The sequence below is a fragment of the Phaseolus vulgaris genome, chromosome 4, assembly GCF_000499845.2.
Source record: "Phaseolus vulgaris cultivar G19833 chromosome 4, P. vulgaris v2.0, whole genome shotgun sequence".
Lineage (NCBI taxonomy): Eukaryota > Viridiplantae > Streptophyta > Magnoliopsida > Fabales > Fabaceae > Phaseolus > Phaseolus vulgaris.
Genome location: NC_023756.2, coordinates 33,500,483 through 33,527,876, shown reverse-complemented (window position 1 = coordinate 33,527,876; position 27,394 = coordinate 33,500,483). Strand labels below are relative to the sequence as shown.

Sequence of the window (27,394 nt, the reverse complement as noted above, 5' to 3'; positions counted from 1 at the left end):
TTTCGTTAGGATGGATTATTCATGAAACAATTGTGGAATATTTTGTGATGCACGATAGTACGGAGATTAGGAAAAGAAAAAAAAACTGTGTTTTCAAAGGAAAAAAAGTTCATGAAGATGTTATACATGTCAAATTATTAAGTTGCCACATAAGAGAATAAATAATTTGAGTTGTTATTCTTTTGCTAAATGAAGATATTTTTAGATTTTAAATTTCTAAACAAGTAGTTTCAATCTTATAATTATAAATAGGTAGTTTCAATATTTGAGAAGACAAAAAGAATTGAAAAAAATAATAATAGCCAATTTTTTAGGCTCGGTGTCAATTCAGAGTTATATGCAACTACCCAAAAATAAAGAAAATTATTGATATTTAAAATAATTTTTATTAATAATAAAATTTATAAATAAATTTATAAATTAATATTTAATTAGATAATAAAGTTTTAGCTATCAACTTTAAAATTTAAAATAAGTAATTATTATGTAACTAATTAAATACTAATTTAAAAATTAACTTATAAATTTTATAAAAACTGTTTTAAATATCAATAATTTGTTTAATTTTTAAAATAGTATCTAATTTAGTCAATATAATAATTAACTATTTTTCTAAAAATTAATTTTTATTTAATGATTTTTTTTTAGAAATATTAAGATTCAAATAAAAATAATAATATTATTGATTGCTAGGGTGTAGAGAAAAATTGGATGTCACCTATCAAGATTCAAATAAAAGTCATTATTCATTTAAAATTTTCTACACAATGAAATGAAGATTTATGTGGAAGCATTAATTATGAAATATATAAACGATTATATTTTAATATAATTAATTATTATTAATAATTACATTTTCATTATAATAAAATTTGCAATTAAAATAATAAATAAAATAAAATAAAATAATTTAAATTTAAATTTTGTAAATTAATTTATTTAATATATTTTTATTTCAAAATATATCTTTTTTATTTAGTAAAACTTGTTTACTTCTAGTTTTTTAGAATTATTTTTATATCAAATTATTTTAAAAATTATTTTTTAAATATATTAATATACAAAATAAAGAAATTATTCAATTATGTTCATAAAATTAAATTATAAATTTTTCATTTATTTCTTTTCATTTTCAAGCTTTTATCCACTCCAAAACAAACCATAAACAATAACATAATAAGACAAAGAAATTAAGACATGAGGTGAATGAATGAATTGAGTTTGATAATTTATGCTTGATGAACACTATAGTATACATAACAATAAATGAAGGAACACTATTTTTAGATGCCATCAATGCAACGCGAATATCATATACGAAGATTGTGTAGGATGTGTTTTAGGGTTTATGAATATCATTATAGTTTTCATTACTTGTATAAAATGTGTACATTGAGTTCCTTCAAACATCCAACCATAGATTATTTTTTTCTCCCAAACAATATTATTTATTTATTTTACTTAAATAAATTTATTTCCACTTTAATTCTTAATCTGGACCTATTCTTCAAGTTGAAAATTTAGTATTCTTAAATTCTTAAAATTCTTATTAATAGGTATAATAGACTTCCATCTAATCTGTCTTAAAATTCTTTATTAATATGTATAGTCTACCTGTATCGTTTTTGTTAATGTACCGGTAGGCACCGGACGGACACACGTGGCCGACCGACTGAATTCATAATAAATGATATTTACGCGATAACCTAAAGCGGTTAAGATACACCTTCGAAAAATAAGGAGAACGTGATTAAAGAAGATATGTTCTCCGGGTATCCCAGTACATAACTGACAAGATTTACTCATAACTGACAAGATTTACTCATAACCACCCTAAGCCCAAGGAACAGAAAGTCCACTAGGCAATCCTATAAATACTGTGCTCAGGCCAAAGAAAGGTACGTTTTTCATCCACTTACTAAACCACACTTAGAATCTCTCACTTACTTGAGTGTCGGAGTGCCTTCGCAGGTACCCTCCCCCGCCCGACCGAAGGAGACACCAAGAAGGAACGACCGATCGAAGAAGAGGAAGATCGACACATCAACAATTATACTACATCAACCGACCGTGTCTGGGCCCCATCTCTCCACTCAGGTACAATTGGCGCCCACCGTGGGGCCGAGGCAAGATTTCAATTTTTGAGGCATAATGGTTGCAACGAGGAACAACAACGACGCTATGGCAGAACAGATGACTATGATTCAAACCCTCCAAGCTCAGATGGAGGAATTGCGACAGAAGGGGATTGAAAACCGCCGCCAACACGAAGAGAATAGACGCCGTCAAGAGGAAGAAATTGCCTTATTAAGAGAGCAAAATGCACGACTCCAGCAACAGGTTGATAATCCCGAACGAGAAGGCCAATCCCATACGGCCGGCCGAACCGCTTCTCGCATACCTACACCGACTGACCCCAATCCTAGTTCCAGAACTGAAACTATTGAAAGAAAGTTAAGTAAAAGGTGTCATCCTTTTACAGACAAAATTATCACTACACCACTTCCCGACAAGTGGAGAGGCCTCACCATTAAACTCTATGACGGCTCAACCGACCCAGACGAGCATTTAAATGTTTACAAAACGCAAATGACTATGTATACCACAGACAACAATGTGTGGTGTAAAGTATTCCCCACGTCGCTCCAAGAAGAACCTCTTACTTGGTTTACAGAGCTGCCTTCGAATTCCATAGATGACTTTAACGTCTTAGCCGTAAAGTTTTCTACTCAATATGCCACCAGCCGACCGCATCACATGTCCTCCATGTCTCTCCTAGCGGTACAACAAGAGAAAGGTGAATCTCTTAGAACTTTTTTAGATAGGTTCAACAAAGCATGTATGAATATCCGAGGGCTCAAACAGGAAGTTGCATTGCACCATTTGGTTTCGGCCATCCGGCCGAGTCGTTTTACTGAAAGTCTCATCAAGAAGCCACCTCAAGACATGGAAGATCTTCGCACTCGGGCAACCAAATTCATGCAAATTGAGGAACACATTGACTATCACCAACGGTTCAAAGCCGTCAGAACCGGAGTCCTCAAGGATCAAACCCCGAGCAAAGAAAGAGAAATCGAGACAGAACGGACCGTCCGGACCACTCCGAGGTCCAACCGGAACAGAGGAGCTCGAATTCCCAGGTTCAATAGTTACACCCCTTTAACTGTTCCCAGGGGGCGAGCCTTAGATGAAGCACTACAAACGAAGTTAATTCCGACACTAAAATGATATCAAACACCACCGAATGCAGATACTCCTAAACATTGCCAGTATCACCGTAATTTCGGTCACACGACCGAGGGATGTCAAGCGTTGAAGGACAAAATCGAAGAGCTCATCCAGGCTGGCCATTTGCGGCAGTTCATCAAGAAGACAAGAAATTCAAGATCCCCACCACGAAGCACCGATCGTTCGTCCCGTGGCGACGACCGGTCATACCGCAATGACTATAAACGCTGAACTGACCATGGCTAGGTTTCACGAAAACGCAGTGAAAGCCCCGTTCGGCGTACGGGCGCCCGCAGCACCAGTCCCGACCGAAACGCCCGACCTCGCCAACGAGTTTGCGAAGTTATCAATATGATTGCCGGACCAGTTACCTTGGGTGAACCAAACCACGAAATAAACTACATAGCAGGAGGCTTTGCCGGTGGCGGATGCTCTAATTCCGCCCGAAAGAAACATCTCCGGGCCATTTAGTCCGCTCATACTACTACGAGAAGGCGTCCACACATACCTCCGATCACTTTCACTGATGACGACTTCACAGCCATAGATCCAGCCCAGGACGACCCTATGGTGATTACTGTGGAGATTGACAAGTTCGCAATTGCCAAGACTTTGGTAGACCAAGGTAGCTCAGTCGACATACTTTACTGGGAAATCTTTCAGAAAATGCGCATCTCAGAAGCAGATATTCAACCCTACAATGAACAAATTGTAGGATTCTCAGGTGAACGGGTCGACACTAAGGGGTATATAGACTTATATACAACCTTTGGCGAGGAAGACGGTCTCCATAAAACAATAAACGTACGATATCTTCTAGTTAACGCCCAAACTTCCTACAACATCCTCCTCGGTCGTCCGTCCATCAACAGGTTAAAAGCCATTGTTTCCACCCCACACTTAGCCATGAAATTCCCCTCGACAAATGACGACATTGCAACAATCCATGTCGATCAAAAAACTGCTAGAGAATGTTATGTTGCGAGTTTGAAAAGTGAGCCAACTCGGCGGCTCTGCACGGTCAATCCGGACGACTGACTCCCACAAGAGGATGATCCCCGACTCGACATTCAGGAAGGCGTATGTCCCGTCGCCATATGATAGCCCTTGTTGACCTCGATCCTCGTATGGACAATCCCCGTATGGAAGCAGGAGAAGATTTACATCCATTCCCACTCTGTGATGATCGCCATGCTACACATATTGGCACCTCACTGAAGCCGGACGACCGAAAAGCCATCGGCATGACGCTTGCGAAAAATGCTGATCTTTTCGCATGGACGACAGCTGACATGCCTGGCGTAGACCCGAAGGTCATTACTCATCGATTATCACTATATAAAGAAGCTAGGCCAATAGCTCAAAAGAAAAGAAATCTAGGAGAGGAACGACGTCAAGCCGCACGTGACGAAGCTGATAAATTGTTACAAGCTGGATTCATTCGGAAAGCCCATTACACTACATGGCTAGTCAACGTAGTTATGGTAAAGAAAGCGAATGGAAAATGGTGAATGTGCGTTGATTACACGGACCTCAATAAGGCATGCCCAAAAGACTTTTATCCTCTACCTACCATTGATCGTCTAGTTGGCGGGGCGACCGGGCATCACATTCTTAGCTTCCTCGATGCCTATTCAGGTTATAATCAAATCCAAATGCACCCGGCCGACCGAAAGAAGACGGCCTTCATGACTGATTCCGACAACTTCTACTATGAAGTTATGCCCTTCGGACTCAAAAACGTCGGGGCCACTTATCAAAGGTTAATGGATCATGTGTTCCACGACATGATCGACCGGAATGTTGAAGTCTACGTCGATGACATTGTTGTCAAATCTGACTCATGTAAGCAACATGTTGCTGACCTAAAAGAAGTTTTCCAACCTCTCCAGCAGCACCGGATGCGACTCAATCCTGACAAATGCGCGTTTGGCGTCGAGGGAGGAAAGTTCTTAGGTTTTATGCTTACTCACCGTGGCATAGAAGCTAATCCAGAAAAATGTCAAGCCATTTCCGAAATGAGGAGCCCCAACTCCATTAAAGAAATTCAGAGACTCATCGGTCGGCTCACCGCCTTGTCCAGATTTGTTCCTAAGCTTGCAGAAAAAACAAGACCCATAGTCCAATTATTGAAAAAAGCATCTCGCTTTGAGTGGTCGGCTGAATGTTAGGAAATCTTCCTCCAATTGAAAACCTTTTTGTCCTCCCCACCGGTCATCCAGAAACCGGATACCCGAGAGCCGATTATAGTATATTTAGCTATTTCTAACGAAGCTGTTAGTTCAGTCTTGGTGCAAGAGATTAATTCTGAAGAGCGTCCGGTTTATTTCGTTAGTCGCGCCCTCCATGGCGCCGAGGTCCGATACCAAATGATTGAAAAGGTGGCTATGGCTCTCATCATTACCGCCCGACGGATGCGTATGTATTTTCAAAATCATCGTATTATTGTTCGGACAAATTACCCTATTGTAAAAATTCTCACTAAACCAGATTTAGTCGGACGAATGATTGGATGGACAATAGAATTATCAGAATTCCATATTCAGTACCAACCACGAGGGGCTATCAAGTCGCAAGCCCTTGCTGACTTTGCAGCCGAACTCACTCCTTCCTCGTCCGGGATTGCACACTCATCGTGGATTTTATACGTGGACGACTCTTCCAATAAGCGGTCGTGCGGCGCTGGAGTCGTTTTGGAAGGACCCGGCGAGATTGTTATCGAGCAAGCCTTAAAATTTGAATTCAAAACTTCGAACAATCAGGCCGAATATAAGGCCATTATAGCCGGTTTACGCCTCGCTCAAGAATTGGAAATCGCTAAGTTAATTTGTAAAAGTGATTATAGGCTCGTCATCGGTTAGCTTAATGACGAGTATGAAGTCCGAGAAAGCTTTCTGCAGCGATACTATCACTTAGTCAAACAGCTGATGAGCACATTTTCAGAGATATCCATGCAACACGTTCGACGCGATCACAATACTCGCGCGAACGTCTTGTCCCGGCTGGCAACCACGAAATGTAAAGGAATACACCGGTCGGTCATCCATGTTACGCTTGCACGCCCAAGCATCGACCTACAGGAATGTCTAACGACTGACTCGGAATCTACTTGGATTACCCCAATTAAGCAATATTTACTTGATGGTACATGTGGTCCTCAAGGTGAAAAAACCATGAAGCAACAGGCTGCTCGGTTCGTCTTAATCGACGACGATCTTTATCGTCGTGGTTATACCCGACCACTCCTTAAATGTTTGACACCCGATCAAGATTCCTATGTCGTCCGGGAATTGCATGAAGGTATTTGCGGCACTCACTCAGGCGCACGAACAATGGCCGCCAAAGTATTCCGAGCCGGATACTATTGGCCGACCATCCAAGGCGACTGCACCAATTTTGTCTAGAAATGCCTTAAATGTCAAGAGTTTGGTACTTTGTCCCACCAAAAACTTGAGGAACTTCATTTTATGTTATCACCTTGGTCGTTCGTCCAATGGGGTATGGACATCATTGGCCCTTTCGCCCCCGGTAAAGGCCAATGTAAATTCTTACTGGTCGGCATTGATTACTTTACCAAGTGGATTGAAGCCAAGCCTCTGACCGCGATCACCGCTCGCAATGTCCAAAATTTCATATGGAAAAATATTGTTTGTCGTTTCGGCCTTCCACAGATCATCATCACCGATAACAGTCGGCAGTTTACCGACCGGACGTTAGCTGAATTTTACGAGAAGCTCCACATCAAACACATCGCCAGTTCGGTCGAACATCCGCAAACAAACGGCCAAGCAGAAGCTGCAAACAAGGTCATTCTGAACGAGCTGAAGAAACGTCTCGGCCCAGCCAAGGGTAACTGGACTGAAGAACTCTTAGAAGTCTTATGGGCATATCGCTGTACCCCTCGGACGACTACACAAGAAACGCCGTACAGCCTAACGTATGGCACTGAAGCCATGATCCCCGTCGAAATTGGAGAACCTTCTCTCCGTCGGCAAGCCCTTGATCTTGATCTGAACAAGGAAAGTCTCTCAGTCGGCCTAGATCTCATCAACGAACTTCGGGACAAGTGTAAAATTCGAGAGGAAGCATGCAAAATCTGGGCAGTCAGACGATACAATTCCAAGGTCAAACCGAGACTGTTCCATAAAGGTGACTTAGTATGGCGAATGCGAGGTGACGCCCGGAAGGAAGGCGGCAAGTTCTCTAGCAATTGGGAAGGACCATTCCGCATAGCAGATACAGTGGCTGGTGGAGCTTATTACTTAGAACATTTATCTGGGAAGGACATACCGAGAACGTGGAATGCCACGCATCTCAAATTTTATTACAGTTGAATTAATGAGGGTGTACTCTTTCCTCGCTCGGTCGGTTTTTCCCTAAGGAGGGTTTACGACCGAGAAGGTTTTAACGAGGCACTATAAACCAGAATCCAAGTCTCTCCTATTTCTTTTATTACTCACAATCTATGCCTCGTTCAGCATCCGAATTATCAAATTATTACTTTAACGTAATCAGAATTATCTATGCCTCGTTCGACATCCGAATTATCAAATTATTACTTTAACGTAATTAGAATTGTCTATTCTTTGTTCGGCACTCATTATTGCTTCTTGTCATTGGAATAATCTATGCCTCGTTCGGCATCCGAATTATTAAATTATTACTTGTGTAATCTGAAACAACCTATGCCTCGTTCGGCATCCGAATTATCAAATTATTACTCGTGTCAACTGAACAATCTATGCCTCGTTCGGTATCCGCATTAATAAATCATTACTTGTATAAACTAAACCATCTATTACCCAGGTTCAGAAATTATAACCCCTTCGGCCTATGCACTTCTCCTCAAAAAGTAGTTACATATACTACCCGACTGATCATAAACATACCAACTAAAATTATAAATATTCAAAATACAAGTGTATATTGCCCACATGTCGGGTCCAACAATATTTTACTGAATATTGTTCATCAATTCATCAAACGAGGCGTCTGGTTGTGGCCCAGGGGTCTCCGCCTCGGCCTCCTCATTAGGATTGTCAATGGGGTTGGTCGGCACCAGCTCTCCATCCACCACCACCTTCTCTATATCATACCGGTCGTCCTCCGCCGGTATCCCATGCAAACAAGCCGCTTGTTGGATGCCCAACCAGAAGTACTCCTCACTAATGCGAAGCATGAAGTCTTGACACTTAGCCACTTCAGCTTTTAGAACCTCCTCCCGGTCGGCCCCCTCCTTTAGCTGCGCCTCGAGGCCCCTTTTCTGCTCCTCATGCACTTTTATGGCCGCCTGTTTCTCTTCTATCTGGCCCTTCAGCTTTTCGGCCATCTCGGTCGACACCTTCGAAGCTTGGTTGGCCTCGGTTACCTCCTTCTTTAAACGAGGAACAATGACGGTCGTCACTCTCTCGAGCTCCTCGACGACCGTTCGGCTCGCTATGAGCGCTCGACTTTGTAACTCCAACGTTTCCACCATCAACTTGGTTGTGGGGATGGTAGAAAAAACTTCATTCTCCTCCGCGGTCAGTTCCACCTGCAAATGGGCCGCTACTTCCATACCGGCCGATAGCAATGTTGGCTTAGAGGTCGCTCGGGAGGGCCCGGCTCGGCCTTCTTGATTCCCTTTAGAAGGTCGTCCCCTCTTCTTGGCAGCCGCCGCGGCCGAAACACCCACAGCAGGTACCGTCGTGGCCGGCCGAACTGCCAATGCCCCGCTCGCCTCAAGCGAACCCACCTACCGATTCCTTTGTCGGCGTAAGTCGTTCATGTAAGCGTTAAGGGATGCATCCGTCCGAGTCATTATCTCTGCAAAACATACATGAATTATACACTATTAATGAAACAATCCGACCAACCAAAATTGCAAAGTAACATACCAACAAAATCCGCCCAAGGGTCAGACGACGTATATAATGAAATATTATCTCCCTCGTGGGCAACTTGTGAGGGAGCTGGTCGAATACCGCCATTTCAGCCTTGCCCAACACCGACACGGCCGTTCGGGAATTAGTAGTAAGAGAGGTTGGATTCTGCGTCCAATGAAAGGGAAACTTGGTACCACCCTCGGCCAGGTAAAAATGTTCTCGGTCGTCCGGCTCCACAACACTTTGAAATATCTTTCCTTGAAGTTCTTGTATGACGTGGTGAAAGCCGCAAAACGCACACTCCTAGGACGACTCACCAACGAAACCCAACTCACTGGGTTGGACGGATACGTGTTGTAATAAAACAAGAAAACTTCCGCTCTAGGCGTCAGGTCAAAAAGTTGACACACCATTCGGAAGGCCTGTAAGCACGCCCATGAGTTCGGGTGAAGCTGAGTAGGTGCTAGGTTGAGAAACCTTAGCACATCCGCCGTAAACTCATCAAATGGCAAGGTCACTCTTAAATCAACAAACAAAGTGTTGTAAACAAAGAAAAAAATCTACCGGGGCGTTTTCCTCCCATGACACACGCGGTCGGTGTACCCACATATCTCGGCAACTACGATGTCCGACGGTAGACCCGAACGTACGAGGGGGGCCTTTGCTATCACTTTATCCAAGTCATCAGATTTCCTAAGCGTCGTAGCGGTATTTCTAATGGCACTCTCAACCCAGTCATTCGTCGGACCCATATACCCACTAGTACTTTCGCTACTACCGGACGATGACTCCCCACTCTCGCTCGACTCTCTACTTACTATTCTATTTCAAGAAAGTTGAGACGACATAACTAACCTTTCGTTCACGAATCGATGCTCGGTCAACAATTACAGATCGTAGAGCAACACAACTCGCAATATGGACTCGGCAATCGGAGCGACTCGGATGCCGAATTCAAGGAAACGTGGTATCCCTGCAAATGGGAGCGCTATTTATAGCATTTCCTTCTCACCCTCATCCGTTAGATATGAATTCATCCTAGGACCTCTATCAGCCGGAAGACGAATCGTCACTTAACCTACACCGTAAGATCCATCTCCGTCGCCTTCGACAAAAAGCGAACGTCCAATCATACCGTTATAATTAATGTCTGACACCTCGGAAACCCCAACAATCATTACGACTCTTCGGATTTTATTCACCTCGAGCCTGGGGGGAAAGTGTACCGGTAGGCACCGGACGGACACACGTGGCCGACCGACCAAATTCATAATAAATGATATTTACGCGATAACCTAAAGCGGTTAAGATACACCTCCGAAAAATAAGGAGAACGTGATTAAAGAAGATATGTTCTCCGGGTATCCCGGTACATAACTGACAAGATTTACTCATAACCACCCTAAGCCCAAGGAACAGAAAGTCCACTAGGCAATCCTATAAATACTGTGCTCAGGCCAAAGAAAGGTACGTTTTTCATCCACTTACTAAACCACACTTAGAATCTCTCACTTATTTGAGCGTCGGAGTGCCTTCGCAGGTACCCTCCCCCGCCCGACCGAAGGAGACACCAAGAAGGAACGACCGACCGAAGAAGAGGAAGATCGACACATCAGTAATTATACTACATCAACCGACCGTGTCTGGGCCCCATCTCTCCACTCAGGTACAGTTAATATATGAGTTTTGATCTAGTTCTCCCATATTTTTGTATTTTTTTTAATAATACATTTTTCATGTGATGAAAAATGATTGTTGTGTTTTTGTTAACATATGAGTTTTGCTCTGCTTTTCCATATTTTTGTATTTTTGTTTTTGTTTTTTAATAATATTTTTTTCATGTGATGACGAATGATTGTTGTTACGGAACTGTCAGCCTAGTTGAGATGTCAAGATGAAAGTTTTTTTAAAAAAATAAAAAATAAAAATATAAAAAATTCTCAACATGAAATAGCTCACATTTTTTTTTCATTTTTATAAAGAATTAGGTTCAAATTAGGGTATTCGAGAATCAAATTCAGATCAATTTTTAGTGTGGGAGTGACTAGATTGAGAATTCGATTTCTAGGAAATTAAATTCTCAATTTACACATATCTGTACTAAAAAATAATCAAAAATTTATTCTTGAAAAGCTAAAATATAATTTGATTTTTCAAATTTCTTTTTAAAATTAGAGAGGGAAAAAGAAAAAATATATAATGACACTATTCATGGTTAAAAATTGAGTAAAATTTAATTAATTAGAAATTGAATTCTCAATATGAATAAAAAACAAAATAAAATAAATTTGGAAATTAAAGCAGAAAAAAGTTTATTTGAGGAAATTTCTTTTGAATGGGTATATTTTGAAAAAAAATAAAAATCCCAACGATATAGAAAATGGGTTTAGTGAAAATGGCAAAGCCGCAAAGTTTTATTATGATATGACCTCTGTTAAGGTGCATAGGCTTTTACAAAAGGAACGACAATTGCATGTTTACGAATGAGTCTCTTTTGTGGTGCCACCAAAATGCACTTTAGAAATAAAAAAAAATGGAGTAATTGAAAATTAATTTAAACACGTAAAATTTTACATAGTGAATAAATCATAAATATTTTCAGCTACAATTTTTTAAAGTAGCTATTATAGAAGTAATTGATTTTTCATGTATTTATATTGTCCATTAGTATTTAATCAAATCACAAGGAATGAACAATGTTAATTTATACCATTGTAATTAAAAGAGAATGTAAAATCTTTTTACATTATTAAGTTACATATTTTTTTTTTTATAAAATCTGATAAAGTTATCCTTCATCTATGATTTGATAATAAAATTGGAATGAAGTAGTTTAAAAATACCTAATATATCAAGCACTGTTTAAAAATATTGGAGTTGAAGAAGGTTTTATTAATTTAAAATAATTTAACCAAGCTGAACATGAAGTATATACATGTTAATTTGTTGACGTTATTAGATAATAAAAAAAAATCTCATATAATATTTTAGATTTTCAGTTATTACTAACTTTTCAATTGTAAATGTTTTTATTAATTGTGACTGTTTTATCAGTTATCAATGGAAACATAGTCCGTGCATTTTTTAGTTTTTTTTTAAAATAATTATATATATATATATATATATATATATAAATTTATGTGTATTTGTATGTATGAGAGATATGTTATTGAGTTTTAAGAGATTTGAGGAAGGAGAGAGATAAACTAAGAGAGAGAAAAAATAAAAAACTGCTCAACATTCAAAACTTCTTCTGATAATCAATCTCCTGCTAGTTAAGTGACCACACATAAAATAAAATAAACTACCAATCTCTCCAACTCTCCTGCTAGTTGAGTGAGAACAAATAAAATAAAATTTTAAAATTAAAAAAATTGTTTATTTAATAAAGAAGAATATCAGTTTAAAACAGAAAAATGACCAATTTCTCCACTCTCATGCTAGTTAGGTGACTACAAAATAAAATTAACGTTTCAATCTTTTCACTCTCCTCTCAGTTAAGTAGTTAAGTGAGAACAAATAAATTAAAAATTAAAAAACTGCTTTATTAAATTTTAAAATTATAAAATGTCTAAATAACCAAAATAAATTAATAAAATAAAATATTAAGTAAGGATAAAATAGAAAAACAATTTAGAGCAGTCAGAGTCCTTTATATATAGGTATAGATAACTCAGTTATAACTACTATAACTACTCTGAGTTATATACTCAATCAGTTATAACTGTTTTATCAGCTCAATGTAAGTAAGTATAACAATTTTTTTATTAATGAAATATATTATTATCTTTTCTTCCTTTTCTTTTCTTTTTTTCATATGAAATATAAAAAAACTAATACAATTTGTTACTTATAATAATCATGAACTATTGAAATATATTTTTCTTCAATTGAAAAATGTTAAAATAATTTTATAGTAAATCACTCTATATTATTGAAATAAAATAGTTATGGTATTTTCTGATAAGTTATGTGAATTGATTTCAAGATCAATGTCTAATCTCTCAGAAAATGTGGGAGATGAATCTGATCTAACTCTTGCAGAAATCACGATCCCTTCTTAGTAAAATATGCAAAATTAGAATGTATACCATGAAAGGGTAGGTATGCAACAATTTCTTTTTTTCTCGAAATCTTCATGAATGGTCCTGACTTTAACATGCTTTTATAGAAAACAAATAAGCCAGGCACCAACCATACCGTTTCATTGCCTTTACATTTATTTATTAAGAAGAAACCAAAATGACAATGCACCAAGCAAACCAGGGACAACAAGAAATTATTAGCCAAAGCCATGATATATTAAAAAAAGCCTTTAAAAAAAGGTTTCCAAGTGGACAAATAATAAAAAATAAAAACTAATAAAACATGACAGTCTAATCTAAGTAAGAGAGAGAACCAAGATTTGGTGTTACCACCACTCACCACTATGCCAAAAAAGAAGCATGGAAAAGTAAAAATCTCAACTTTTTTTTTTCTTTTTTGAAAATTGGGTTCATGGCAAGCAATGTGTTTTAACGTCCATTAGTTGTGGCATGCTATATATAGGCATTGAGGAGGGACACACACAGAGCGAGTCATTGCCTTGTCAAAATCCTTTAGACCAACGTTGTCTTCGGAGCCTCATTTTACATAGGTTGTTAAGTTATTATCTTTGTTGTTGTTGTTGTCATCCACAATATCCGGGGTACCCGTTTCTCAGAGTCATACTTTGCTTAAAAATCTTGATACCCTTTGGTGAAAAATCGCTTCTGGGGTCTTAAAGGACCAAGCTTGGATTGAGGGTCGTGATGGAACAGAAACACGTTCTGTTGTCAGCATTGAGTGTTGGGGTTGGGTTAGGTGTGGGGCTTGGGTTGAGTTCAGGGCAGAAATGGGTTGGCGGGAATCGTGACTCTGATGAGATTTCCATGGAGCAGATTGTGCAGGAGCTCAGGAGGCTGGTGGTAGAAGGAAGGGACGGAAAGTGTACATTTGAGGAGTTTCCATATTACTTAAGGTGATTTTGAGATTTTATTGGAATATAATAATGGTATAATATGACTCAAACTTGTGTTATTGATTTCTGTGTTTTTGTTACTATTTTGACCCTTCAGATTGATATTTAAGCATTGACAGCATTTTCTGAGGGTATGTTTGAATTTATGATATAGTTGTGTATTATGATAAACTTGGGTGTCAAAGGTGTTTTAGACATGGATCTCTCATCAGTTTGACTTATAAATTTCATGGCAATCTGCTATGAATCTTCTGGTAGATATGATTTTGATACTCAATATGGGGCTTCTATGGTGGGTTTGATCTTCTTATATCTTTGAGATTTTATTGATTGTTTGTTGTTGAGTTCATCTTTGCTTCTTTGTTAAACCCAAGCTTCAAGAGATTTTCTCTTGCCATAGGTTTCTGTGGTTTTTAAAAATAAAAATTGTTGCATTTTGAGTATATGTTGGGTTTGAAACAGGGAAGCTGCTGATATAGTGATGCATTTTTTCCTGATAAATGTGTGCAGTTTCACTGAAATAGATCGAAGAATGAATCGGATAGCGTACTTTTAATTTGTACTTTTTGTAATCAAAGGATAGCTTATTTGAATATTGTACTTGGTGCTTATTATGTGCACTTGCATTGATTGTAGATTTGTTATAGGTCATATTATTTTTCTGATTAAACATGTATACTTCAGATTAACTTCATCCTCTTCTTAGATTATGGGACAATTGTCTTTTAGACTTATCTGTTTCTTGTCTACTTAATATTGGTGGTTCCACTCTGCTTCAGAACATATAAATGGTGATCACAGTAAATCTGCACACCCTAATTCAAATTATTAATACTTTTTAACATTAAAAGATCACACTTGTGTGCTCAGAAAAGCTACAGTGATTGAGACTCTAATTCAAGTTGTGATAACAACCCCTTATGTGAAAAAGTGACCAACTGCACAAGACTCTCACCATTGTGTGGCTTAGGAGGGTCAGTTGTAAACAATTTTGGAGTGTGTTCTGAGGTTTTTCTGCATCTACAAGTTATGATCTCCATGATGCAAAGGCACAATCTAACAATACCTTGATGTACTAAAAATGAAAAAAAAAATGTTATGTAATTCTATAGTCTTTGAAAATTCCTGATACAAGATGCTCATACAGTCTTTACAACAGCAACTGGGATCTTCTATATTCCTTTTCTGCTTTAATATTTTCTAGTTCATAGGTCAGTAAGTTGGTATATAACTACTACTAAGGAAAGTTTAGATATGGGAATGTCGTATTGTTTGTTGTCTACTGCAAGAAAGAAATTGAATTCCTTCTATTGTTAATTGTGGATCTTGGACTTAACTGAATTCAAGTTCTAGCTTTTTGCCTTCTGATTTTATATTCCAAGAATTACATGCTACGTTAAATGAGCCATCATATGATTCCTGCCTCTAGTTTCTAAATTAGTTTTCTATTTAGGACAAAACAGGTTTTTGTAAAAGTATTGATTCCCTAGATATTGTCTATATTTATTGTGGAGCTCATGCCCTGTTCTTGTCCCAGGTGGATTTGATCTAATCATTGAGGAATTTGATATAGTAATACCCTCTTATAGCACCATATCTTACGCATGTTTTTAATGTGACCATGCAGTGAAAGAATTCGAATTTTGTTGACAAGTGCTGCATATATTCATTTGAAACATCTTCACTTTTCCAAGCACACCAGGAACCTCTCGCCAGGAAGCAGGGCTATTTTGCTATCTGGTCCAGCAGGTATAGTGTGGTAGAATTTAATCTTGTCCTGCAGAATTTTCTTTTTTGATTTCAAGTTGGTTTGACTAACGCTATTTATTTATAAATTTTGAAGAATCTTATCAGCAAGCCCTTGCCAGAGCTTTAGCTCATTACTTTGAATCAAAGCTGCTGTTGTTAGATATTACTGACTTCTCTGTGAAGGTAATTTTTCATTGCTTCTCATTTTATTTGCTTTAGCTGGTCATGTACATATATTCTTACCCTATATGTTTTTCCCTTGAACAGTTGCAGAACAAATTTGGATGTTCCAGAAAAGAAACAGTAAGTTTACCCTGCTCAGTTCTATGTCATTGTTGACATGATGAAATTGCAACTTGCTAGCTTCATTTTATATTTACTAAAAATAGAAACATTGAGATCATGTAATTTTTGGTTTGACTTATTTGCTTCTGTTACATAGTGTTTGAAAAGGTCAATCTCGGAGGCAACCTTGGAGACAATGTCTGCTTTGTTTGGTTCCTTTTCAATGCTTTCTTCAGCAGGAGAATCAAGAGGTACTATTGAAATAAAAGTCAATGTTTAAAGTATGACTTTTTTTATTCAATAATAAATGTCAATGTTTAAATGTTGAAGACTTGAAGATATGAAAGATTTTATAATTCATGTATTGCTTTGACATCTGGTAATAGGTTTTGTTTTTTGTTAGTATAATGAACAGTGCTCAGAGTTTTGACTTTGCAAATGGTTGTAGAGACTCCATATTATCCCTTCTCATTTTTCAAGATATTGTAATCATTGATACCTGTATTGGCTGTAATATTTATGTTGCTAACTTAATATATAGAGCTATTACTTCATTGATTTTGATTGATAATTTCTTTTGAAGGAATTGTGCGTCAACAAAGCAGTGCTACTGAAAGTTCCAATCCTCCAAAGCTTAAGAGGAATGCTTCTGCTGCATCTGATATAAGTAGCACTGCTTCCCAGTGTGGTCCAACATTTCCAGGTTATACTTTATAACTATAGGTTATCTTATTAAGCAAGTATTAAGTTGCTAATCCAATCAAAGATTAATGTGAACATCTGCTTTGAATTCAGTAGTGTACGATGAAGGGTGCAGATACTATTTCCAAGGATGTTTATAGAAGTTTTGAATTAGTGTTAACAAGAACTAATCTGATACACCAAAATCCATGTTATGAATTCATGATTATTCTGCAAACTCCAGCAGGAAAATAGTCTTATCTATAAATTTATTGTTCTTCTAAACAAAGAAAAATGTCATGCAGCTAAAGGCTTGATTCATTGTTTTGTTGTCGTCACTAATGCATGAAATATGAATTTTCTCCTCCCACATTTTGCTCACTTCATTGAATTATGATTTCAGCACGTTTCAAGCGCACAAGTAGCTTGTGTTTTGATGAGAAGCTCTTTGTGCAGGCACTTTACAAGGTAATTACTGAAAGTTCATTTTAAAATTGTGTCTAGACAACCTTTGTTGGCAACTTTTACATAAGACGAGTATAATAGATCATGAAATTTCATATGGCCATCATCACATAGAGTTTTCACTCTAATAACAAGATCGTTGTAATTGTTTCAGCTTTTGGTTTCTTTCTCAGAAACTAGTTCCATCATTTTATACATAAGGGATGTTGAGAAGCTCCTTCTTCAGTCAAGGTTATATAATTTACTACAAAAAATGATAAATAAACTATCAGGCTCGGTGTTGATACTTGGGTCCCAGATATTAGATTCAGATGACGATTGCAAAGAAGTTGATGAAAGGCTCACTGCGTTATTCCCCTACAACATTGAGATCAAAGCTCCTGAAGATGAAACTCATTCTGGCAATTGGAAAGGATCACTGGAAGAGGATATGAAAGCTATTCAGTTCCAAGACAACAGAAACCACATTGCTGAAGTACTAGCAGCAAATGACATTGACTGTGATGACTTGAACTCAGTCTGCTTTTCAGATACTATCTTACTCAGCAATTATATTGAAGAAATTGTAGTATCTGCAATATCTTACCATTTGATGAAAACCAAGGATCCAGAATACCGAAATGGAAAGCTAGTTATATCAGCCAATAGGTAAATATCTAGTCCGATGACTGTAAGCAATTGATTACATGAAAATATTTTGCAGTTACTGATTTTGTTTGTGGACAGTTTGTCCCATGGATTGAGTCTGTTCCAGGAAGGCAAGAGTAGTGGGAATCTGAAGACTAATGAATCTAACAAGGTATGCTTGTTTACAGTTTATTTATTACTGCAGGAGTATCAAGAAAATCTAAGGAAAAAATAATGATAAATAGTGAGTATCATTGTATGTGTTCAGTTTTTATTTATTGATGTATTTCTCTGTAACATTAGGAAAATGCTGGGGAAGATATTTCTGGTGCAAAGAATGAAGTTAAGTCTGACAATCAAGCACCCGAAAACAAGAATGAGACAGAGAAATCCATCCCGGTAACAAAGAAAGATGGCGAAAATCCTGCACCTTCCAAAGCGGTAAGATCATCTTTCTTAGCACCTTAGGCAGAAAAAAAAAACTTCTCACCTTGTCAAATTCTACCCATGTAATAGAAAAAAAGAACAACAAATGAATAGGATCCTTATATATACTTCAATCACATTACAAATTTGATGCTTTCAATTTTGGAAAATTGGTACACTATAATTAACAATTTACCAGTCATCTATCTAGACGGAGCTGGGTGATCTAACGTCTAAAGTAGTATCTTCTTCAAGTCTATTTTGTTTTACTCACTATCCCATTTTGTGTTCTTATAATTGCTTGTTTGCAGGAAGTTCCTGACAACGAGTTTGAGAAGCGCATAAGACCTGAGGTTATCCCTGCAAATGAGATAGGGGTTACATTTGCAGATATTGGTGCATTGGATGAGATCAAAGAGTCACTTCAAGAGCTGGTAATGCTTCCCCTTAGAAGGCCTGACCTCTTCAAAGGTGGGCTTCTAAAGCCGTGTAGAGGTATATTGCTTTTTGGGCCTCCTGGTACTGGAAAAACAATGCTAGCAAAAGCCATTGCAAATGAAGCTGGTGCAAGTTTCATTAATGTCTCAATGTCAACTATTACATCAAAATGGTTTGGAGAAGATGAAAAGAACGTCCGAGCTCTATTCACACTGGCAGCTAAGGTTTCCCCAACAATCATCTTTGTTGACGAGGTTGATAGCATGCTTGGACAGAGGACTAGAGTAGGAGAGCATGAAGCCATGAGAAAGATAAAAAATGAGTTCATGACACACTGGGATGGGCTATTAACAGGACCTAATGAGCAAATTTTGGTTCTCGCTGCAACCAACAGACCATTTGACCTTGATGAAGCTATCATCAGACGGTTTGAACGCAGGTAGGACCCCCCTTTTGCCTTATTGTGATATTCTTTGCTTTTCAGTTCAATTAGTATTGGCGTTGTAATATTTTAATGCAATGTCAATAACCTTTGTGTCATTGAGCAGGGTCCTGGTTGGTCTTCCATCTGCTGAGAACAGGGAAAAGATCTTGAAGACTCTTCTGGCTAAAGAAAAACATGAAAACTTAGACTTCAAAGACCTGGCAACCATGACAGAAGGATATACTGGAAGTGATCTTAAGGTGAGTTTTGGTAGTTATTACTGTTTTGGTTTTCTTTTGGGTTAAAATCTGTTGATGTTATTGTCTGTAAACAGAATTTGTGCATCACTGCGGCTTATCGACCTGTTAGAGAGCTGATACAGCGGGAGAGAATGAAGGAAATGGTAGTTATTAAACAACTTGGACTATTTTAAGATTAACATCTGTATGCAATTCAAGATGAAGATCTAACTAAATATCAATTGCATCATATTTTAGGAAAAGAAGAAAAGAGAGGCTGAAGGCCAAAACTCTGAAGATGCTTCAAACAATAAAGATAAGGAAGACCAAGAAATTACCCTCAGGCCTTTGAATATGGAAGACATGAAGCAGGCTAAGAGTCAGGTAGGGTGAACTCAATTTTTTTTCACTCAAATGGCTTGAGAGAGTACTAGACATGGGAATCTGTACAATACTACATGCAGTGTTTGAAATTGGATTTGTAAAATCTAGCATTTCAAAACAGTGGTTCAATTGAATATGATGATAGATATCTAGCACTACATGGTCATGTAGTCCATTTTTAAGACTTAAAATGGTAACTTGTACATGTAACTAAGGATATAATACTAACAATGTCACAGAAGTGGAAGAAGAAAACTGTGTTATATCATGTAGAATATAATTTTCCATGTACATGAACTTACAAATATCTGACTAAACACAGGTGGCTGCAAGTTTTGCATCAGAAGGATCCGTAATGAATGAGTTGAAGCAATGGAATGATTTATATGGAGAAGGAGGTTCAAGGAAGAAACAACAACTCACTTACTTCCTTTAGATTGGAGAATACTACTTATATTTTGGATTCGTTCACCATTCATCCTCAATGATACATTTCAACAAAGGAACGACTCTTACACCAGAGATGTTGAAATCAAAATGAAGCATGGCCAAATTTCTCAGTATACCCCAAATGTCACAGATCTTATAATTCCCAGAAAAGCACAAGTTGTGGCACATGTGTATTCTCTAAAGAATGTGTTGATCATCATGCATTGTGTGAATGAGAGGGTTCTTAGTTTTTGTTTGGATTTTTCTACAAACAAATGAAGACCTGTTTTAGGGGATTTATCTTCTGTCATGCACGATTTTGGAAGATGCAATGGCTTTGTAGGAATAGGAATGTTTTACACCAACCTCTTAGGTATGCTGTATTATATATGATCAGAATTTTCAAACATTAGAATTTTGTAAATTGGTTGTGTTACCGTACTACTCATATAGTTTGGTTCAATTATTTATGTGAATTGTCTCTTAATGAATGCTTTGACGAAGTCATAAAAATGATAGAAACTATATCTGTGAATTTTGGATTATATAAAATTAGCTAATGAAGATTTTACTCTTAGTATTATTGAATACGGTTCATCATATTTCAGAAAGTGAAAACAAACATTAGATATGGAGTGTAAAACTTGAAATACGTTAAAAGTCACTGGAACTGAAACATGATTTTTTGATTTGGATATATAGAATACAACAGAGGATATGAAAACTAATAACTAATGTGATGTGAGTAACTTGAAATTATATATATATATATATATATATATATATATATATATATATATATAAAGAGTGGATCAAGTTACTAACAAGAATAAAACAGAAAACATAAAAAATTGGCCGTTAAAACAACCAGATACACTAGATCAAGTAATAAACGATCTTTGTAACGCATTAGACGCAATATCAGACGCACTTAAAAACGATAGAAGATCGTGTGAGTTATGTAGCACTATTGAGATACGTAAAATCTTTAAAATTAGGATACAGAGATACAAATCTATATATTATATAATTATAAATTATATAAATTGATAATAAAGATTTATGTGCACATATGTTTCAGATTATTTGTTGGAGCAGAAAAATGTTTTCCATGACTGTTTTCACAAGGATTTGTTTTTTATTTTTATAATCATAATAACAATTTATACAATAAAGTTTGAATTTTTAAAAAATTAATGTAAGTTTTCTTTTTAAAATTGTGTTAGAATCGTATTAGAATTGTCATAAATCTAACAAATACTTTTTGAATTGGACACTTCACGGATACGTGCCCTATAAGTGTCATACGAGTGTCGGTGTCCTACAGGTGTCATTCAAGTGTCGATGTCCGAGTATCGGACACGTCATTTAAGAGAAATGTCCAAGCTTCCGAGTGTGTGAAGTGTTTCAACAAGTACAGTGCATTAAAAATAGTTATCCTTCTTCCTAAATATTTGAAGGTATAAAGATAAACTCATAAAATTAGAGATATGGTAAAGTGGGTTATTTCGAGAGCTCCTTTCTTTCTAATTGGCATACATGTCATTTCCAACATTATGAAGATTCATTAAATCATTGTATGACTAACAATTTCAAAGGAAAGAGTAAGCAAATCTAAAGGCTAAGCTATGAACAAAATGCTTTTAGAAAAAGGAAAATGAAAAAATCACAATCACAATTGAATCCTCAAGTCCAAAGGAGTTCAACAACCCTTCCTCAGTTCCGTGGCTCTTTGGTCTGTTCTTTGATGTCCTTTCCACATGATACCCTCAGAACACTTTCAATCTTCCATAACAATTTCATTTCTCACATACACTACTTCACAACTCTTATCCAGATTTCCTCTCTGCCAAAAATGGAAATAATAAGAATAATGAAAAAAAAAACATAAATCCAAAGAAAACTCAAATATTAAAAGCAAAAGGAGTAGAAAACTCCTATCATTGAAGTGAATACTAATTAAATTATTTCAATTTATTATATACTTTTACAAAAGTCATTTGTCAAAAAAATAATTATCTTATATGATTATAAAAATAAATAAATAAATATTTGTAAAAGGAAAAATTGAGATTAGAAAATACTAAAACTTAGATTGAGAATTTTTTCTTGAATCACAACTCATTTACTATAAAAATAATTATATCTATCACCCATGACATAAAGATTGCAATGTTTAAACTAGGTTGACATACAGGTTGATTCGTCCCGCGTTTGACTCAGGGTTAAGGAATGCAGACTAATTTCACTGACCGTCTTGCATAAGAGGTAGTCCGCATAAAGAAAATTATTTTTTTTAAAAATTAAAATCTTATTAATTATAAAATAACATATTTTTTGCTGCTGAAAAATTTATCCTTGTTTCAATTAATTCAATTAAGATAAAAATATGAATTCAATTATAAGGGTTGGTAGAAAGTTTGATTAAAAATAATTAAAATTTTGTTTTGCATATCTTTTCCCTATATATATATGTGTAAATGTATCAAAGTATCTATCAAAGTTTTGTAATAAAATATTTTAATGAAAATGACTATTTTTTATGAGTATCTTATTGAAATCTCTTCTTTATATTATTTTTTTATTAATATATGATTAAAATAAAATATTGATTTTTTAGTATATTAAATTTATTTATTTTTAAATAATAAAATAAAGATCACGTTGCAATAATAAAAAGAATGAAGTATAATATTTTTTTTATAAAAAATAAAATAATTATTTTTTTATTTATGCACGTCGGATTAATAAATCCATCCCGCATTCTCAATAATAAGTTGCAGATCAGCCTGCACGACCCACACTACATTGTAATCCCAAATTTAAATATACAAAGGAGTAAACAACTTAGTATGCGAATGAGAAAACAATTTTGAGACATTACCGATACAGAGAAAGTAAAAATAATAATAATAATAATAATAAAAAGAAGGAAAAGTCAAGTTTGTAAGAACAAGAATAAATAACATTACCTCTTATGATCTCAACCACCATTTGAAAATTTTCATTGTTGTCATGATATAAAGAGTGTCTTCTAAATTACTCAAGAACTTGAAATATGTATGACGCCAAGAGCGTATTATTAAGATTGAGCCAAACACTCCCAAAAAACTTATAACAAATCCAATTGTCATACCTTTGTAAAATTCACTATAGAAAATAAAGTTGTCTTCCTTGTCAAATTTAACAATTGGTTCTTGTTTTGACAATCTATCAATGTACAATTTCTTTAGTGGCGGTCCCCATAGATCAACATTACCTTCATATTTTGATGTATCGAAACTCTGCAATTGTGTGCCAGTTGGAATTTTTCCAGATAAATAATTATGTGACAAATCTAATACAGTGAGTCGATCAATTTGAGCAAGACTCAAAGGAATTGAACCAACAAGTTGGTTTCTTGACAAATCAAGAAATTCAAGTGAGGTTAACTTTCCAATATTTGAAGGAATTTTCTCTGTCAAATGATTTCTTGATAAATTCAATGAAATCAATCCAAAAAGATTCTCTATTTCTTTTGGTATTTCTCCTGATAATTGATTGCTTGAGAGATCAATGCTTTTTAAAAGTGATAATCCAGTATTTGTGAACATTTGCTTTGATCCTTTCCACATCACGAATGCATTCAAATTGTATGAAACATTACCTTTGATATAGCTTGTGTTGGCCAAATACCAATGACCTTGATAATCTCTAGTCACTTGAGTCATTGAGGAGAAGTTTTTTATGCATTTAGGAATTTGTCCAGATAGGTTGTTTAGCGATAGATCCAAGAGTTGAATGCTTTTTAGATAACAAATTTGCAATGGTAAACTTCCATTAAAGTAATTGCTTCCCAAGCTTAAAAATTGTAACTCTAGCAGTTTGCTCCCAATCCAATCTGGAAAAGATCCTGATAACCTATTTCCTGTCATATCTAGCATCACTAACTTTGTGCAGTTTCTCAAGGAAGAAGAAGAGATTTCACCTGTTAACTTATTGTTTCTCAATAACAATACTTGAAGTTCAAGGAGTGATCCCATGGAAGTAGGAATTTTTCCAGAAAATTTGTTTTGACTCATGTCTAAATAAGCCAACGATTTGAAATGGGTCCAACAATCTGGAATTTGTCCAGAAAACTTATTGTTTGAAATGTCTAATTGGTATAAAGTTTCAGTTGCACTGCTAGAACATAAAAACCAAGAAGAATCTGTGAATTTATTGTCAGACAGATCAAGATACATTGAACCTCGTAAAAATGATGGAATATGACCTTCAAATTGATTTGATCTAAGATTAAGGTAATAGAAATGATTATCTAGTGACAAATCTGGAATTATGCCTCGTAATTTGTTTAATGAAATATTGATATTGATCCAGTTTGGCAATTCAGATTTAGTCCAAAACCATTTTGGAACAATGTCCGATATTCCGTTATTTGAAATGTCAAGACTGCTGAATTCATTTTGTTTCTCTAGCCATTTGGGAAATAATGGACCTAGCTTGCAAGATCTCAATCCAATATTAACCAATTGAAAAGATGGAGCCCAATTTTGACTAAATTCTATAGCCAACAAGTTATCAGATAACCCCAATTCCCTTAAGTTTGACATGTTATAAAAATGAGAGTCCGTTATCACACCTTCCAAAGAGTTTGATGATAAATAGAGTGCCTCAAGTTCAGTCGAAAATTGAAGATCTTCAGAAATTGTCCCATTTAGCTTATTACTATCAAGGTACAATCTTTTTAATGATGGAAACATTGACAGAGTATTGGGTACAGTGTCGCTAATTTGATTCATGCTCAAATCTAAATGCTGCAATGAGTATCTAGCATATCGAAATATGTGATGGATTATTGTGGGAAGATTTTCACTCAAACTGTTATTGGATAGGTCCAATATTCTCAAAATAGTAGCATTGTGAAGTGACTTTGGAACTCCATCCTTTAATTGATTCCCTGATACGTCTAGTGTTTCCAACTTGGAAAACATTGAAAAATCAGGCAGTCTGCCATTGAATTTATTTTGACCGAGATGTAGTTCTCGCAACGAGTGTCTAGAACATCCGGACAAATGATTAAATATGACTCTTAGATCTTCACTCAACTTATTATGAGACAAATCCAATGACTTCAAAGTACATGTGCTCCCAAATGATTTTGGAACACCGCCTTCTAATGAGTTTAACCTAATTGACAAATGCTCCAACTGAGATGGCAATCTGGTGCCTTCAGCTATTTTCCCACTCAATTGATTGTTAGAAAGATCCAATCTTTTTAAAGATGAGAAAACAGAAAGATCAGGTAGCGAGCCCGTGATTTGGTTGAATGCTAAACTCAATTCCTGTAGTGAGTATCTAGCACAACCACTAGACAAACTACCAAGAATTGATGGAAGGTCTTCGATCATATTGTTTCTTGTCATATCTAAAGAACGTAGGGTGCATATATTGCCATAATGATTTGATGTGGAGCCCTGCAAGAGGTTACCACTGAGGTCAAGCTCAACAAGGTTGGAAGTGGTGTTTGACAGCCATTGGAATATCATTGATTGTGTGAAGGAGTTCTGAGAAAGATGAAGAACAGAAAGGGAAGTAGAAAAATTGAAGTTGGAAGGCTTGAAGGAATGGAGAAAATGATTGGAAAGGCCACAATGAATTAGACTCAGTTCTCTTAGTTTTGGTAGCTTGGCAATCATTTGAAGCCAGTTAGGATAACTGTTCAAATTAGATATGGATTGAAAAGAAAGATGAGTTAAGGAAAGGAGATTTGAGAGCCACTGACCTCCATCTTCAATTTTGAGAGTATCATGATATCCTCCAAGATAGAGCTCTTGCAACTAGGAGAGGTTTCCTAGCTGGGAAGGAATGTTTCCTTCAAAAGAATTGTCTCTGAGATCAAGATGCTGCAATTGAGAGATATTTCCAAGCTGAGATGGTACAATTCCTTTCAAAGAATTGTCTCTTAGATCAAGATACTGCAACTGAGAGAGATTCCCAAGTTCAGGAGGGATTGAACCCTCCAGAGAATTTCCAACAAGATTTAAGTATTTCAAACGAGAAAGAGAGCCAAACTGAGTTGGAATTTCTCCACTAAAATGACATGACGAGAGATCAAGGTATTTCAAGTTTGTGAGAGAAGCAAGAAACTGTGGGATGTGAGTACCTCCAAAAAAATTATGATTGAGCTTCAGATACTCTAATTGTCTCAACTCCGTCAACGACTCGTGGATCTCTCCGCTCATATAAAGTAGAGAGGGTTGTGCATAGTGTCCAGGAAGGTGGAGGCCTAGAATATGGGCGGTGAGGTTGCTGCAGCGAATCCCCTCCCACTGGCAACAGTTGGGAGTGGTCCAAGAGGAGAGCATGCCGTTGTGATCGACAATGGCAGCCTTGAATTGGAGGAGTGCTTCCCTCTCCTTTGGAAGGCATCTTATTTGGTGTTCTCCATGAACAACCTGCAACACCACACACACCACAAACATCATCACTTTCAAATTCCTCATTATCATGTGAGAGAGAGAGAGAGACTGAATATTAGAAATATACTGATAGGTGTTCTGTATTTAAACTTTTTAGTCACACTATTTTATTCAATTCACAAAATAATATAACTTACTATTTCAATCAATTGACTTCGAAGACTTCTTAATTTTCATTTTAAACTTTTTAGTCATATTATATGAAAAAAAAATCACCACGTTCTTTTTTTTATTAGCAATAAAAATTAATAAATGGGCATCAAAACAACACATATACCTTTATTTTTCTATAAAATATAAATTAATTAATATTTAAGAAAACAAAAATTCGTATTTGCTTTATTCTATTTTAAATATGAAAATCTGAAAGCCTTTGTGAATTTGCATTGTAACAATGATTTAAAAGTGATATTAATAAACCTTAATGGTATATGAAGATATATGAGTTGGATCCTTTTTAGACATTTTCTATTTTATATTCACCATTTGTTTTGCATACAAAATTATTAAACTGGAAAGGCATAATTTGAATTTTAACTATTTTTAAATTGGATTTGAATTATTTTAGATATAAGTGCTCTATTTCTTGTTCGAATAATGGTAGTTTTTGTTTTATGGTCATTTAAATTTTGAGGGTCATTTCATACTTTTCAATGTTTGTCCTATCATATTTATGTGATGGTTTGAGTACACAA

The 27,394-nt window shown here is 36.0% G+C and overlaps 4 protein-coding genes across 6 annotated transcripts; 3 read left to right on the top strand and 1 right to left on the bottom strand.

Moving 5' to 3' along the window:
- The first annotated feature begins 2,151 nt into the window (after positions 1–2,151).
- LOC137838701 (uncharacterized) lies at positions 2,152–3,228 on the top strand. Its single transcript, XM_068647932.1, has one exon. The coding sequence runs from the start codon at positions 2,152–2,154 to the stop codon at positions 3,226–3,228; it is 1,077 nt and encodes a 358-aa protein (XP_068504033.1).
- A 567-nt stretch (positions 3,229–3,795) lies between these two features.
- Positions 3,796–4,266, top strand: LOC137838700 (uncharacterized). The gene has a single exon (XM_068647931.1). It carries the CDS (start codon positions 3,796–3,798, stop codon positions 4,264–4,266), a length of 471 nt encoding a protein of 156 aa, XP_068504032.1.
- Positions 4,267–13,483: 9,217 nt separating this feature from the next.
- On the top strand, positions 13,484–20,708 carry LOC137837545 (uncharacterized). Of its 2 annotated transcripts, none has more exons than XM_068646563.1 (15): positions 13,484–14,091; positions 15,719–15,840; positions 15,935–16,023; positions 16,108–16,143; positions 16,283–16,376; positions 16,709–16,828; positions 17,210–17,274; positions 17,426–17,919; positions 17,998–18,070; positions 18,202–18,339; positions 18,636–19,201; positions 19,311–19,446; positions 19,521–19,589; positions 19,684–19,809; positions 20,132–20,708. In XM_068646563.1, the coding sequence occupies exons 1-15, from the start codon at positions 13,883–13,885 to the stop codon at positions 20,243–20,245; spliced, it is 2,451 nt and encodes an 816-aa protein (XP_068502664.1). In that variant the 5' UTR covers positions 13,484–13,882; the 3' UTR covers positions 20,246–20,708. The 2 variants fall into 2 exon arrangements, with proteins under 2 accessions (XP_068502664.1, XP_068502665.1); XM_068646564.1 differs by lacking the exon at positions 13,484–14,091 and adding an exon at positions 14,213–14,383.
- Positions 20,709–21,757: 1,049 nt separating this feature from the next.
- On the bottom strand, positions 21,758–26,777 carry LOC137837544 (receptor-like protein EIX2). 2 transcript variants are annotated; one of them, XM_068646562.1, is made up of 3 exons: positions 26,384–26,777; positions 23,211–26,123; positions 21,758–22,084 (listed from the first exon to the last, which is right to left on the bottom strand). In XM_068646562.1, the coding sequence occupies exon 2, from the start codon at positions 25,914–25,916 to the stop codon at positions 23,214–23,216; it is 2,703 nt and encodes a 900-aa protein (XP_068502663.1). In that variant the 5' UTR covers positions 25,917–26,123; positions 26,384–26,777; the 3' UTR covers positions 21,758–22,084; positions 23,211–23,213. The 2 variants fall into 2 exon arrangements, with proteins under 2 accessions (XP_068502663.1, XP_068502662.1); XM_068646561.1 differs by having other exon boundaries at positions 23,211–26,777.
- Positions 26,778–27,394: the final 617 nt, after the last annotated feature.